General features: G+C 37.6%; 1 protein-coding gene across 1 annotated transcript in view; it reads right to left on the reverse strand.

Annotated features, from left to right (window-relative positions):
* Positions 1-2,308: 2,308 nt before the first annotated feature.
* The window catches only part of LIPK (lipase family member K), a 30,939-nt gene continuing 15,776 nt past the window's right edge, over positions 2,309-17,471 (reverse strand). Inside the window, exons 6-9 of the mRNA XM_004607622.2 lie at positions 11,098-11,244; positions 8,693-8,764; positions 5,119-5,190; positions 2,309-2,542 (exon numbers count right to left, since the gene is read on the reverse strand). Coding sequence (XP_004607679.2) covers positions 2,309-2,542; positions 5,119-5,190; positions 8,693-8,764; positions 11,098-11,244 — 525 coding nt within the window. The remainder of the gene's footprint in view (positions 2,543-5,118; positions 5,191-8,692; positions 8,765-11,097; positions 11,245-17,471) is intronic.

The following is a 17,471-nucleotide window of genomic DNA, read 5'->3' on the forward strand; positions in this document are numbered from 1 at the left end:
CACTGTAGTCATTTCATTTTTATTCTTTTTTTAAATTTTTATATTTTGTTAGTAAATCACCATGAAATAAAGTTACAGACTTACAAGTGTTCATGCTTACCTTTCACTCATACAATGTTCGAGTACCCATCCCTCCACCAGTGCCCATTTTCTACCACCAATGGTCCCAGCATCCCTCCCACCACCCTGACCCTGTCCCCTTCACCCCACCCCGCCTCTGTGGCAGGGCATTCCCTTTTGCTCTCTCTCTCCTTTTGGGTGTTGTGGTTCTCTATAAAGGTATTAGGTAGGCATCATGTTCAGTCAATAGTCTATTTTCAGCCCATATCTCCCATCCCTAGTGGGCCCGCCTAGCACCATTTGCTTGGTGATCCCTTCTCTATCAGAGCTGCTTCTTCAACTAGCATGTGAGGCCAGCTTCCAAGCTGTGAGTAATCCTCCTGGCAATTATCTCCACTATTCTTGGGTGTTAGTCTCCCATTCTGTTACTTTATATTCCACAAATGAGTGCAATCTTTCTATGTCTGTTCCTCTCTTTCTGACTCATTTCACTTAACGTGATACTTTCCATGTTGATCCACCTATATGCAAATTTCATAACTTCATCTTTTCTAACAGCAACATATTATTCCATTGTGTAGATGTACCAAAGTTTCTTTAACCAGTCATCTGTTTTTGGGCACTTGGGTTTTTTCCAGATTCTGGCTATTGTGAACAGTGCTGCAATGAACATATAGGTGCAGATGTCACTTTTACTATACTTTTTTGTGTTTCCGTGATATATTCCCAGAAGTGGTATTGCTGGGTCAAATGGGAGCTAAATTTCTAATTTTTTGAGAAGCTCCATATTGTTTTCCAGAAGGGCTGAGCCAGTCTGCATTCCCACCAGCAGTGAAGGAGAGTCCCTTTCTCTCCCCATCTGTGCCAACACTGGTCGCTTTTGTTCTTTGGATGTGGGCCAGTCTCTGTCGTGTGAGATGGTATCTCATTGTTGTTTTGATCTGCATTTCCCTGATGATTAGTGATGAGGAGCATTTTTTCATGTATCTTTTAGCCATTTGGATTTCTTCCTTGAGAAAGTTTCTATTCATTTCATCGCCGCATTTTTTGATGGGTTTGGATGTTTTCTTCTTGTGGAGTTCAACCAGTGCCTTGTAAATCCTTGATATCAACCCCTTATCAGATGGGTATTGGATGAATATCCTTTACCATTCTGTAAACTGTCTTTGTATTCTGGTCGCTGTATCATTTAAGGTACAGAAGCTTCTCAGTTTAAGGTAGTCCCATTTGTTTGTCTCTGTTTCCACTTGCCTGGTCAGTGGTGAGTCCTCTTTGAAGATGCCTGTAGCTTCAATGTCATGGAGGGTTTTGCCGACCTTGTCTTCAATGTACCTTATGGATTCTGGTCTAATGTTGAGGTCTTTAATTCATTTTGATCTGACTTTTGTGCATGGTGTTAGGTGTAAGACTGAGCCCATTTTTTGCATGTAGCTGTCCAGTGTTGCCAGCACCATTTGTTAAAGAGGCTTTCCTTGCTACACTTCACATTTCTTGCTCCCTTATCAAAGATTAGATGATCATATATTTGAGGGTGTGTGTAGGGATACTCTACGCTGTTCCATTGGTCTACTGCTCTGCCTTTGTTCCAGTACCATGCAGTTTTAATTATTGCTGCTTTGTAGTAGAGTTTGAGGTTTGGGAAGGTGATGCCTCCCATCTTCTTTTTCCCCAAAATTTCTTTAGCTATTCGTGGGGGTTTGTTGTTCCATATGAATTTTATGAGTGTTTGATCCACTTCCTTGAAGAATGTCATGGGTATCCTTATAGGGATCACATTGAATCTGTATAATGCTTTGGGAAGTATTGCCATTTTAACAATGTTAATTTTCCCAATCCATGAACAGGGGATGTGATTCCATTTCCTCGTGTCCTCTTTTATTTTCGTGTTGTAATTTTCTCTGTACAAGTCCTTCACCTCCTTAGTTAAATTGATTCCAAGGTACTTGATTTTCTGAGGCATGATTGTGAATGGGGTTGCTTTTTTCATAACATTTTCATCTATCTCATTATTTCCATATAGGAAAGCCATGGACTTTTGGGTATTGATTTTATAGCCTGCGGCTTTACTATATAAGTCTGTACACTGTAGTCATTTCTGTGGGCTATAAATAGCTCTCAGTTTCACTCACATTCAAGGGGTCTGGATTACATGCACGTGTGGACATTAGTGAAAATCATGGAGTAATCATACTGTGCACACTACTATTATGAAAATATGCTTGTTCAAAGAAAGGAAATTGTATTTAATTTATGAACATTCTTCCATTAATCTGATTAGGTCTTGGTAAATTTCCTGGGGGGCATCCTGACCAAGGTAAAAATCCAAATGATTGTAGTGTGGAATTAACTTATAATAAATAAGTCTGGAAATTTTAGGGAGTAAATTCTCCACATCCTTGGGATCAGCCACTCGGTCCTGTTTGCCACTCCACACTGCAGTTGGAACGTTCATCTTAGTAACGTTGTATAAAGGTGGTGTAAGCTAAATAAAATTAAAGACAGAGAGAAAAAGTTTTCACAGAAAAAATATATGATAAAAATGATATTAACAATTAGTTGTTAAGTGTTTGACATACTAAAAGTGTAAATTGGCATGCTCTTAGCAATATGCAAATATTAAAATATTAAGAATATTTAAAAACACTTTTTCACCAGCTTCCACCAATGTCTCTAGACCAGATCTCCATGCCGGCCGAGGAGGAGAAAGATCTTTCTCGGTTTGCTATCCCCAGCCGGTGGAAAGTGGCATGGTGTCCACCATATTATGAGGACTTTTAAGCAGGTATGAACTTGGTGGCACGGGAAAGCAAAAAAAAAAAAAGAGAGAGGTTGGAACTTAAAACAGTGAGACGCTTGTGGGCAGTCTTATGCCAGGGCAATATCGGTGTGCACTCTGCCGAGATGCCACCAGAGTGGCCACATGTTTATTTGTGTGGCCGCTCTGCTGCTGCTGACCACGATCCGGAGGACATCTAGACTACTTTTGGTACCAGCAACTGCTTCCACCAGTGTCTCTAGACTGTGAACTAAGCCAGAGCCCCATGCTGCTCCAAGAAGGGAAATGATGCAATTTCTAGGATAAATCTCACTGGACTTAACTACTAAAGTACTAAAATGCAGAAATCCTAAACCGCGCGGCCGCTATCACTATGACTTCATATTTCTTCATTCTCAGCAATGGAAAACTAACTATCAAATGCTTCCTTGTCAGCAGGGCTGTTTTTTTTTTTTTTGAGGGGAATCTGCAACAACAATAGTGAATATTGTGTTGAAATATGGAATGTAATCAAGGTAAAGAGAAAATGAAGTGAAATTTATCAGCTACGCAAGCGGGGGTGGGGGGTCGGGGGTGGGAGGTATACTGGGGTTTTTGGTGGTGGAATATGGGCACTGGTGAAGGGACAGGTGTTCGAGCCGTGTATAACCGAGATAAGCCTGGAAACTGTAACTTTCCACATGGTGATTTAATAAAAAAATAAAATAAAATAAACACTTTTGCATAAAAATTTAAATTGTGAACTTAAGAAAAGAGTAGTTTTATTGTTACTATTTTCTGCAATTTTGAGAAAGTCTGAAAAAGCATCTAGAAGAAGAGGACTTTTATTTTTCTATAGCAGACCATGTGAAAAATAGCACTAGGATTGTATTCTTTTCAAACAATAGTAGGATAAATATAAACACTCTCAGACACAAAACTCCAGGCTCAGTGAATTTTTGACACAGGACAATTGTTGAACGAATTCTTCATGGGGCATTAAAATCTATGCAAAAGGACAAGCATTTTAAATATGATGTTAAAAAAAGAGCCAGGCTGTTACAGAGAAACAGAGTGTGTTCGTCTCCTGACAAAAATGTCCCTTTCTCCTCTGTTTTAACTCAACCTATCTTGTGATAAACTGATTTCAGTTCCCTCATTTCACAGTGGGTCAGGATGACCAGGCTTGGCAAATCCATTTTTCATTCCTCTGGCTACAGCAATTTTACTGAAAATGGGCACAGGATTAACACAGGGTCAAAGTTCTCTCAGGAACTTTTGCCAGCATTACCAAGAAAATACTAGATATGTGATTCAAAAACCAACTCCCAGATACTATTGTACTACTCTCTGGGAAAGAGCATAAGCATTGGAACAACATATAAAAGCAAAATTGAGAGAGTGGGCAAGAGAAAGTCCTAATGAGGGTGTTTAAATTCTTGGCTATTGTGTGTTTATTTCTATCATTTTTATTTCAGTAAAGCAGCATCTATTTTTATCACCCTTGTCCATATCTATGTCTATGTATGACTGAAATAGAAAGACAGGACTTCTGCTACTTGCAACTAAAGTATCTTGATTACTACCATATGGTATGGGACAATTTGTAATTCCACAAAATTCAGATGTTGAAGCCCTAACTCCCATTATAATTGTATTTGGGGAAAAAGCTTATTGTAGGTAATTGCTATTTTAATAAGGTTGTAAGAGTGAATTCTTTGCAAACCAGCAAGAGAGACATCACCTTCTTTTGATACTTCGGATACTCTGATCTCAGGGTTACAGACTCTGACAGAAGTGAGAGAAATATTAGAAATGAAATTTAGGTGGGTAAGTTACTTAGTCCATTGTTCATTGGGAAATGTTTGGGGGCACACCTGACAGTATTCTGGGACTGCTTCTGGCTTGGTATTTCGAAGTGACTCCTAGCAGTGCTCAAGGGACGATGCAGTGCAAGGGATGAAATTTAGGTTCACTGCATGCAAAAATCTGCACTAGCTCTTTGATCTATTTCCTTGGCTTCTATGTGGTATTTTTAATGATAATCTAGATAGATTAATGCACCATAATTAATTTTGGCAGCATTGTTGGAAGAAAAGTATTTTACATAAACAGTACGGCAATGATGCCTCAAATAAAAAATTAAATTTAAAAAAGAATAATATGGGCTATCATAAAACCCAATGAATACCATTTGATATAAATATTTGGCATAGTGAATTGGACCTACTAGGTGTTTATTGAGTGGATATTATTTATATTACATTATTTTCAGAATACTACTGTTAATTGTTATTTTGTACCTGATGGAAGTGCTTCATGTTCTGATCAGGATTTCCCCAGTCAAATGCTTGGAATCGACCAGTATTAACAGCCTAAAATAAAAGAAAAATAAGAAAGATAATAAAATGTTGTTTTAAAAGTACACATTTGTAGAAAGTTAACAGTAAATATATAAAGAAGTTTGAGATTCATCATCATCATCATCCCGTTGATTGTCGATTTTCTCAAGCAGTCTCAGTATCGTCTCTATTAGTCCTAGCCCTGAGATTTTAGAAGCCTCTCTTTACTTGTCCTTCCCAACAGTGCCACATTAGAGGCTCTTTCAGGGTCAGGAAAATAAGACCCATCATTGTTACTGGGTTTGGCATATGAATACACTACAAGGAGTTTGCCAGGCTCTTCCTTGTGGGCAGGAAACTCTTGGTAGCTTGCCACGTTCTCCTAGAGGGAGAACTAGGCTATAAGAAGTCTATAAGCTTCTGGGAGCTTGGCTTTATCGTCTCTGGATGTTGGCCATTGATGAAGTTTGAGACTATGACCCATTATTTAAGACATGAAGTAAAATCCAATAAAGGAATCTACTTTTTAAAAATTTTATTTTATTTAAATTTTTTAAAATTTATGTTTTTAATTGAATCACCATGAGATAGAGCATTAAAAAACTGTTTATGATTACATTTCAGTCATACAATGTTCCAACACCATCCCTTCACCAGTGTAATTTCCCAGCACCAGTGTCCCCAGTATCTCTCCTACCTCTTCAAGACACACCCCACCCCAGCCTACCTCTATAGCAGGCACCTCTCTCTCTCTCTCTCTCTCTCTCTCTCTCTCTCTCTCTCTTCTCTCTCTCTTTCTCTCTCATTTTACACATTAAGGTTTACTATACAGATGCTGAGAGGTAAGATATCTACTTTTGGGGGGTATATTTTGGGGCAACATCTGGCAACGCTCAGAGGACCATGAGATGCCAGAGACAGAAACTGGAACTCCTGAATACAAAGCATAGAAATACTTAAACATAGAAATACTTAAAGGATTGTTAGAGAAATAGTACAGTAAGTAGGACACTTGACTTGCATAAAGCCAACCCAGATTCAATCCCCAAGCACCTCTAGGGGTGATCCCTGAGCAGAGATCCAGGAGTAAGCCCTGAGCATCACTGGCTGTGGTCAAAAAGTATCACTGTACCACTGTCACTGTCATCCCGTTGCTCATCGATTTATTCGATACTAGAATGGAAATAGTCATACACTTAGGGGTTTCTTTTTCTGTTACTTGCCACTCACCTTGGATTGAGGAGGAAGATAATTTTTACATTTATCTAAAGCAATTTATTAAAATATTCTGCCTAAAGTCTGCTTTCTTTCTTATCTTGAAACTCAGATGCTTTCTCATACTCATTGAATTAACTGTGATTGTTCAGTTTATTTATTTATTTATTTTTAATTTATTTTATTGAATCACCAAGTGGAAAGTTACAAAGTTCTCAGGGCTTATATCTCAGTTATACAATGCTCAAACACCCATCCCTTCACCAGTGCCCATATTCCACCACCAATAAAAACAAAAACAAAACAAAAACAAAAGCAAAAACAAAAACAAAAAAGTATACATCCCCCCCTCGCCACCCAACCCCCGCCGTGCGTGAGTGATTTCACTTCCTTTTCTCTTTACCTTGATTACATTCCAGATTTCAACACACAACTCACTGTTGTTGTTAGCGTTTCAAAACAGACTCACTATTTTTGTTGGAATTTATCCCCCCAAAATATAGCTCTATTAACAAGGAAATATTTGATAATAAGTTTTCCACTGATGAGAATGAGGAGATAAAATGTCGCACGTACAATTTCTGTATTATAGTAATTAAGTCCGCGGAGATTTAAGTTGGAAAATGAATCATTTCCCTTCCTGGAACAGCATGTAGCAAAAGCTTAGTTCACAGTCTCCATACATGGGTGCAAGCACTTGCTGGAACCCCAAATCCTAAAGCTGTCTCTGGTTCCCGCTCATTCCACATCCACCGGCTGTGCAGAGGCATGGGCACCCGGGCCGAAACTCGGCCGGAGCCGAGCACCGGCCCCGGCTGGGACTGCCCCGGTATCCCGTGGCTGTTTCAAGTTCAAAGCACCTGATTTTTCAGTTTAAAATTGTTCCCATCTTATTTATGTAGACAGAGTGGGGCTGCTATAGAGATTCTGTGGATTTTCATCAATGGGAGGCAGTGTGGCATATATTAACAATACCACTCTTTGTGGAGTGTTTGAAGACTGTATAGGATATGCATATAAAGCATATAGCATGCAAGAAACCTCAGCATACTGTTTTTAAGAAAATTTCTATTACTATCATTAATATTTTTGCCTTAACTATCTATATGATTTAAGAAAAAGCTTATGCACCTTCCTACCACAACATTTCTATCTCCAAAAGAACTTTTGATCAGAAGAGATTTCACTTTAAGAGGAGTCAGCAGTGAGATATGAAAGTGTTTGACTATGACATTTGCCTTTAATTGAAATTTTTTTACCAGGACTTGATGAGATTGACTGAAACTGTGTATATAAACATTAGAAAGACAGATAGAAGTGTTCAATAAATGTGAAATTGAAATTGATTGCCTGAAAGGACATGTCCATCAAAGAGCATCTTTCTTCCTATAGGAAATTCAAGGCTTAACTTTTTGGAACTCTTCAAAGAATATCAGAAATTCTCTACTGCTTTTACAAACTAACAGTGATCCTCAACTTCATAGCATGAAACAGATGTATTAGTATGCTAGTTAAAATGAAAGTTCAAGCTAAAATGAAAGAATCTCAGATACAGTACAGCTTTGGATAAATCTTGCTCTCTCTTTCTCACTCTCTCTCTCTCTCTCTCTCTGATTTTTAGACCATATCAGACTGTGTTCAGGGCTTGCTCCTGGCTCTGTGTTCAGGGATCATTCTTAGCTGTGCTTGGGGGACCATATATGATGCTGGGGCTCAAACAAGGCAAGTTCCTAAGGCCTTGCTCTATCTCCCCAACTATCTCTAGCTCTATCTATCTCCTGTCACCCCTCTTCTCATCACAATACCTAACTCAGAAAGCTATGCATCAAATTTGACTTAACCCTAAAGGTGATAGACATTGAGTAACATAGTAAAATAAAATAAAGTGAAATCCCTTAAACTGGGGGTAAGAACAGAAATGATTAATCATTTTAATCCTTCCATGACATTTAACTTGTTCTGAATAAAGCACTCTTTTTGGTCTGAAATTCACCACATGCCAGTTGGAGAATAATAGATATTTGTTTTAGAACAGTCTATACAGCATTATATAAAGCTCTATTAGAGCTGCAGATTTCCCACAAAGAATACACAAGCTTTCCTTAGAAAAGGTAGTTTGGACTCATTTAAGGATCAGAATTCAGTCCTAATGTCCAGTATCCTAGCTCAAACTTCAGACACTGAGGACATAAATAATAGAGGAAATGAAGAGAGCAAAAATAAATTGCTGTGATTCCAGAAAACAGTAGCAGGTGCCAACAAACCCCGCAGTGAGTTCTCTGTGGTGCGACTCTGTGTGTTAGTGGCAGGAGGCACAAACCTGGGCCCAGTGCAGCATGTTCTGAACAGATGTTCCAGCAGAGCTATGTGACAAGTAAACATCCAAGCGACTCTGCAAAGTCAAGAGAACATTTCTCACCTGGAGGCTAAACATACCATCCCATAATAAGTGCACTTGATTGTTTGCCTCTTTTCTTAGGAATAACTTGGCCACATACCTCTGAACACTTTTTTAGTCAAAGAAGTCCATATTCACTAACTTTCCCCGACCTTCCCCCTGCGGTGCCCTGACCTGAGGAGTGCCTTCGTAGAACTCAAGAAGAGCATCCCATTGTCAAAACAGATAGATGCACCATTTCTTCCCGGTCTCCCCTACAGCAGGCACAGGAGGTCAAGGGATAAAAGCCCTAATTATTCAAAGGACATTCTCAGAGAGCTGCTGGTTTTCAGACCCTGACAACAGATGGATTTCCTTCTATTTTCTAATTGGTGGGGGACAGGGGTCGGGTCACATCTGGCTATGCACAGGTCTTATTCCTGTCTCTGTGCTGAGGGATCACTTGTGGTGCTTGAGGGACCATATAGAACTCCAGGTCATTCAGATGCAAGACAAGCATCATACCTACTGTACTATCTCTATGGTCTGTTTTCTAAATTTTTTAACATGGTAAAATTCTACAAGGCTCTTCAGAATTGAGTCAGACATCATCCATCCAGTATTTCAACTTCCATTAATATATGGATTATCTCTAGATTTAAAAAAATCTTTATCGTTTCATATTAAGATATTTTTCTAACAAAGTGAGCATCAGAAGCATTTTGGAGCTGAAAAATAATCCAACTATTTATGAGCTCTCCAAACCTCTGAATCCACATTAAAATCTCTAAGTTTTATTACCAGATGGGTATATATATATCAATATTTTAGTAAATATCTACTATAATGGATATGTTTGCAGGCATGGCAATATTCCATAGTCCAATTCTCAACAGTGATGAAATAACTAAACAAATGTGCAGTGAGGACTCCCCTGAACCCCTTGAATATCAACTGCTGTCATTTTTTTCTTATTGAATCACCTTGAGATACAGTTACGAAGCTTTCATGTTTGAGTTTCAGTCATACAATGATCGAACACCCATTCCTTCACCAGTGTACATTTTCCACAACCAATATCCCCATTATCCCTCCCCCCACTTCCTAACTCTCTCCCTGCCTCTATGACAGACAACATCCTTCCTTCTCTCTACTTTTAGGAGTAATGGTTTGCAATACAGATACTGAGAGACTATCATGTTGGGGCCTTTACTTTCCACTACTATCATTTTATAAGGTGAACTCATACATTCTTTAATCTTGCCTAGAGGGTGATTTTGAAATTAAGTCTTTTTATTGCTTAAAAGTCTTTTTAAAATTAGCTCTGTATTTAATTTAACTCATCTTTATTATATGTTTCCACCTAACCAACAGGCAAAAAAAATAGATTCTTTAGTAAACTGATAAGAAAGAAAGCAATTAGTGAAGGTGTTATTTGGGTTAAAATCCTTTTTAAAATAAATTTTTCTTGAGGCAAGGGAAGTGTTGGTCATTGTTTTATACTGACAAGAGGTGAGGCTCTAGGATGAAGTCTGTGAGACATATGACCGCCTCTGCTTTGACAATTTCAAATGTTCTCTCCTCTCTGGGAAGTAAGTAAGCATTGGCTTCCTTTCTTTTCTTTTCCAGTCTTCAGGTCAGTTAACAGTTACTCAGAAAAGAATCTCAATTAAGTTGGAAAGGACAAGAACCCCAATTCTTATTCTTTTCATCACAACTTTTTTTGGGGAATCAAGGATGTTTGGGTTCACTCTGATATTTCTCAGAGTTTACTTCATGCTTATGGGATTATTCCTGGCTCTGTTCTGAGGGCTCACTTTTGGTAGTGCTTGTGGGGCCATATGCTATGCCAGGAATTGAGCAGGGATTAGCCACATGCACAGCAAGCACCTTAACCCTTGTGCTATCTCTCCAGCCTTTTCCCTCAATACATGTTGAACAGTGATCTGTAGTATTGAAAAGCCATGCTTTTATTCCTTTGGTTTAAAGACATATGAGGTTCTCAACTATGTCTAAATCACCCATGAAAGTGGAACATTGGTAAAAAGACAAAACAGATGCCTAAGAATAATTGAAATTCTACTTCTCTAGTTATGAAATAGGTCTCAGGCATGAAAAGATAAATTACAAAACTGTAGCCTTAATCTAAGTGAAATACTTTCCAGTGGTGGCTATTTGGCAACAGGAATAGCCAGTAAATAATATCATCAACAAATTCTTAAATGATCATACTCTTGGTCCTAGTTGAATATCACGAACACACTAAAGATAACAAGGGAAAATACAGAATGAACTCTCCGTATCAATGTGCAATAAAACAACTGCTCTCCCAAAGTAGTCACACATACCATATTTAGGTTTTTTGGATCAAACCCACTCAAAGAAAACATGAAATTGCTGCAAATACGTTGAAATATCTTGCGGTTGCACACCTTGGTGGCAATAAACTGGTCAAAAAATGTATGAGGATAGAACATCTTGTCACCAAACAGCATCTGAAATATCAATTTAAAACTCCATAAATTTCATGAATATTAAAAACACGTGGAGAATGAATACTAATTTGGACATGCATTGGATGTAAGGTGATACCTGTCCAGTACTCAGCCTTAGTGAAATTGAGATGCCTATTAAATTTTGTCTTTGTAATTCTCCCAACTCATATTTGTATACTTGTGATTAACCTTAGCTCACAACTTACTATTCTTTCCAACCTTTTTATTTTTGCTGTTTTTTTTTCTGTTGGTGTTCAGGAGAATTCAGTCCCCTAGGAAACTACAAAGCTCTGGGGTCATACACACCTGTCCCTTATGTTTTAATTATCTCAAGTTTTCTCAACTACTACCTACTTCTAGACTCCCTTTCCTCATACCTTGTATTATCAGTTTTGTAGTTAAGAGTTCCAGGATTTATTTCCACTGGATTCTGTCCATTTTCCTATTTTATTTCTATATATCCCACAGAGTGAGATCATTTTGCATTTACCTCTTTCCCTCTGACTTATTTCCTTAGCATGTTGCCCTCTAGTTCTACGTTGTGGCAAAATATAAGATTTCACCTTTTCAACATACATACCAAATAAAATGAGGAACATATCATTTGGTATATATACCATGATTTTCTTTTTTGTGATCATTATTATTACTAAAAATATTATTTTTCAAGAAAAATCTCTTCAACAAATACTGTTAAACTGATATCCATATGTTAAGAAATTAAAAATGAGTTCGTATCTCACACTTTTAATAAAAATTAACACAAAGTGTACTAAACACCTCAAGATTAGACCAGAATCCATAAAGTACATTAAAACAATAAGGGCAGAACTCTCCAAGAAATGGACTTTAGTGTGTCTTTGATTATTTTACTCCAAAGGCAAAGGCAAGAAAACCAAAAAGTAAACAAATGTGACCATATTAGGTTGAAAAGATTTTGTGTAACAAACAAAAGTCAAGCTAAAATAAAAAGACATCCTACTGAATGGGAGAAAACATTTTCACACAACACATCAAGTAAAGGGATAATATCCAATATATTAAAATACTCAGAAAGTTCAACAGCAAAATGTCCAATAACCACATTAAAAGACAGACTGGGAGTCGGGGAGCAGTGGTTAGAGGGAAATGGGGACACTGGTGGTGGGAAATGTACACTGATAGAGGGATAGCGTTGGAACATTATATGACTAAAACCTGATCATGAACAGCTTTGTAACTGCTTATCTCACAGCAATTCAATAAATAAAATAATTTTTTAAATGGTGAGAGGAGATGGGCACTTTCCCGAATAATGCATATATAAGATAGTAAGCATTTGAAAGAGTGCTCATCATCAGTTATTAAGAAACTGCAAGTAAACACAAGTGAGAATGGCATATATCAAAATGTGTGGGAACAACCAATGCCATTGGAAATGTGAGAGAAAGAAAATCTCATTCACCATTATTTGGAATGGTGTCTGCTCAGCCTCTCTCAATTATTTTTGATAGGGTTTTTTTCTGTAGTTCAGTTTTCTATAATAACCAGTTTTATGACTTTACTGTAATAAACTAAGTAGAAAGCTGAAAAGAAAAAAATTCTTAAAGCTTGAAAGCATCTAGTTATAGCAAAAGTTGATTTTACTTCTTTGTTTTGGGGGCACACATGGTAATGCTCAGGGGTTACTCCCAGCTCTGCATTCAGGTATTCTGGCAGTGTTTGGGAGATCATAGAGATTCTGGGAATTGTATCTAGGTAAACTATATGCAAGGCAAGCACCATACCCACTGTACTGTCTCACCAGCCCCTAAAAAACTGACATTATTTCTTATGGAATAATTTATTAACTGGAAATGACAAAAAATAAAAACAATAACTAGCATGTCTCTTTAATGCACTAATTCACTGCAAGATTTTTATACAATCTTTGGTAAAGTAGACTCAATAAATTCCTATTGGATTAATTTGTTGAGTTCCAGAAAGTGCTTTTCTTGTATGCTTAAAGTTAAAATTGTTTCATAGAATATTTTATATTTTATGACATGACTATATGCCATGATTTCATATATCTCTTAAGGCCTCAAAATAGGAAGAATGGAAGAAAACAAGTGTAGAGAAGGAAAGGTAGAGGGAAGTTATGTTAGAGCAATTAAAATAAGATTTCCTTAGGTCTATAAAGCAATAGTTAACCATTGTATGAGCCATTTAATTCATTCTTCCCTCTTACTTATTTTGTCACAATCACTTGGAAAATATGCCAGAGTTTATTTAATCTGCTTAATAAATTTTGATTCTTCTTAATAAAATTCTGCTTAATAAATTTTGATTCATCCTGTATAACTATGTACATGATCATTTAATCATAATGGCAGCAGATGTATAGGATGTGTTGTCACGCGCCGCTTCGACCAGAGAAGGAACACGCAACTCGGAGATCCTTCTTGCCGCGATTTATTCAAGGACTTTCCATGAAATGGGAAGAAGGGGAACGGGAACGAGGAGGAGGAACGAGGGAGAACCTGAGGGAGAACCTGAGGGAGAACCTAAGGGGAACCTAAGGGGAACCCAGGGAACTCCCTAGCTAGGCAGCTTCCCCCCTTATATACTTCTCCCTGTTTGTTTGCCCCCCCCAAGTGTCTGCAGCTGATAAACTAGCCACAACTTGTGGGCGTGACAAGACATCCTGATTCCCCACCAGGTGTTGTTCACGAAGCACGGTGCAACCAACAAAAAACAGGTGTTCACGAAGCACCATCCCGTGGAGGCTCTCCACAATGTGTGTGTGTGGGGGGGGTGTGTTAGGGATCAAACCTAGGGTTTCAGGCATGCGAGACAAGCACTCTACTACTGAACCACTTCCCTGATTCATATACTGAATTTATCTTTTAAAAGAATATTGATGTTTGTTCTATATAGTTTAGTATTGTAACCTAAATAGAAAAATCCATGTAAAGAAAAATAGTCTGATAATGCAATCAGCCATAAAAATGTGATACAAAAGAAATTTTATCTACTGCTTTGGGTCCTTATAATCTGTCCTGATAATCACTTTTCACTAAAGTAGGAAGAATTTATATGACAGTCTCTGACTTCTACCTTTGTATCCATGCCTGAGTGACTCAGTTAAGTTATCGTATATTTACCCAATAATAAGTAACTTCTTTACCCTAATCTAAAACAGAGGCTAATAGTACAGATCATACAGCCATACAGAACCCATTTAGAGACTTGTCAACTTATACATGTAATTCCACATTGGTTCTGTAGGGGGTGTGTTTGCTGCATTAACCTGTAGAGACAGAGGTAGGTGTAAGAATTAGATGAACATCCTTCTTCCTGGGACCACTATCCTAGATAAGAGTGCATGACTTGCCAAGCAGATCCATCTCTAAGCCGGTTACTGATCTGAATTGTTTTGTGCACAGGGATCCAGCATCAAATCCTTCAGGTTGGTGTTCAAAAGGTGGGAAGAAAACGTAGATGAAAGGGCACTGAGCAAGGTTGGCCTGGTCAAATTCTGAATTTATTTTTCACTTGACTAGGGACTAGCTTCTTAGTCTATCTGAGATTCAGATTATTTAATAAAATGAGGAGAAACTGCTACAAAGCCCTTGTGATCATATTACTTAGCAGAACTGACAGTTATAAATAAACAGAATAACTAAGTTGAAAACTCAGATAAGTTCAATTTTTAAAAAATTGTAGTTCAAAAATGCTAGTGAAGCTCTCCATAATCACTGTGATCACTGTCATCCCGTTGCTCATCGATTTGCTTGAGCGGGCACCAGTAACGTCTCCATCTTGAGACTTGTTGTTACTGTTTTTTGGCATATCAAATATGCCACGGGTAGCTTGCCAGGCTCTGCCGTGCAGGCAAGATACTCTCGGTAGCTTGCCAGGCTCTCCGAGAGGGGTGGAGGAATCAAACCCGGGTCTGCCACATGCAAGGCAAACACCCTACCACTGTGCTATGGCTTCAGCCCATAGCATTGGAATATTTATGTGGCTTTGAAGAATATCTGTAATTATTTATTTTTCTTTGAAACGTGAAAGCTACTCTAGACAGATGCTCTGGATAGATGTTTAGAAGCTTCTCTAGGTGGGAGTTCATGAGAATGAGTAATAGGAAAAACACTTATAGTAAGCATTTTTTAAAAAAGAATTATGTGGAAAAAAGAAAACAATACCAAAAATCCTACTAACACAGAAAAAGCAAAGGGTTAAAATGAACTCAGGATCAGAAAAGATGATAGATGAAACCACAAGTAATGAACAAACTGAAATAGAATGAGGGATAGGAGGAAAGGAAAGGTGAAGATTGGTAAAAGATATAAAAACTCAGGTGCTGTGGCAAAAACACAGATAAAAATGTTATACAGTATTTGATGAGTTCCAGTGTATATCAGTTACAATGAATATGTAAAATAATGCATAAATTTAATAAATATCCCAAATGAATTAGGAAATTCCATCTATTCCGCCACTAATTTGTGAAATGTAATAAACAGATATGATGAACATACTTAAACATTAATATTATTGGACATGAATATAAAAATCTATTACAGAATTATAACCAACTCTAAGATAAATAGCATATTCATTATCTCATAGTTTATTTTTTGTTAAGATATATTTAAAATCTACCCTGAACAAATTTCAAGTACACAGTACCTTATTATTTACTTTAAAAACCTTGTTGTACATCCTAAGAACATTTTGATAACAGGAGAGAAAAGTCAAAGAACACTGCCCTAAAAAGCGTATACTGAAAGCTTGTAACTATCTCACAGTGATTCAATATCACTGTATCACTGTCACTGTCATCCCGTGACTCATCGATTTGCTCTAATGGGCACCAGTAACATCTCCATGTGAGGCTTGTTACTGTTTTTGGCATATTGAATACACCACGGGTAGCTTGCCAGGCTCTGCCATTTGGGCGAGAAACTCTCGGTAGCTTGCCGGACTTTCTAAGAGGGGCGGAGGAATTGAACCTGGGTCAGCCATGTGCAAGGCAAACACCCTACCCGCTGTGCTATTGCTCCAGCCCAGTGATTCAATAAAATAATAATAATGATAATAATAATAAACATATACTAGGGGCTGGAGAGATGATACAGCAGGTAGGGAACTTGCCTTGCATGTGGCTGACCAGGGTTCAATCCCTGGCACCTCATCTTGCCTCTAGAGCCAACAAGTAGTGAAAAGGCAGGGATAAATCCTGAGCACCTCTGAGTGTGATTCAAATTTTTTAAAAAGTATATGCCATAAGCTACAAGATGATTATTTCAATTACCTCAGTTTTCTAACATCTATCAGCTGAAGTGCAATAGTCTTTTCATAACCATTTACCTCATTTTTTTTACACATCTTAATGTCCTCTATTTCCATCTGCTTTGATATGGTTGCCAGGGGACTATGTCTAAAAAGGAACTTTATTTATGCCATTTCTCCGTGCAAACACTTTCCATGGTTACCCATCACCTAGAGAATACATTCCAAATTTACTAATTGGTACCCAGTTCCTTTTAGAATCTATTTCTACTTTTATTTTCAAATGTAAAACCAAATAAAGCCAGTTTTACATAGGTTTCCATGGCTTGAACTTCACTGCTTCTGTGTTGCTCATATTTTGCTTTAGGTTTGAAAAGCTTGTTACACCACACTATATATATTGAAATTTCAAATGCCATATCACTGGAGATTTTTTTGTTCCAACAACTAGAAACTTTTTCATTTTTATTTGAATATTTCTAGTACTTCTTTATTAGTAGGAAGATCCTGTAATTTCTCTTTGGAACTAGTAGATAATATATGGCAATTTCTCTATTGACTTAAGCTCTTCTGGGTCAATGTATCAAAAACTGTGAATCTGATGAGTCCATTTATCTGTTTAACATTCTTTGCCCACCTGTCATTACCAGCAGGCCACAATTTCTGAACTCTTTATAACATAAATGCTTTTCATTAACTGTCCTTGCCCTCTTCTTACTTGAATTTTCCCCAACTCTCTTGCATTCCTAAACATTCAGCCTGAAAAGTAATTTTATAGACAAACTGCTTCCTGATTCTATACTATGCAAATAGTGGCCCTAGAGATATTTTTACTGAATTAAACTACACTAAAGGCATGTCAAACAATGTAGATTGTTAAAGCTAACTTATGCAAATCAATGAGAATGGAAAGATCCCACCATTTCAAATGATCACTGAGCTGTTTGAGAATGCTGAAAAGAATTTAG

Source organism: Sorex araneus, chromosome 11, assembly GCF_027595985.1.
Source record: "Sorex araneus isolate mSorAra2 chromosome 11, mSorAra2.pri, whole genome shotgun sequence".
NCBI classification, from domain to species: domain Eukaryota; kingdom Metazoa; phylum Chordata; class Mammalia; order Eulipotyphla; family Soricidae; genus Sorex; species Sorex araneus.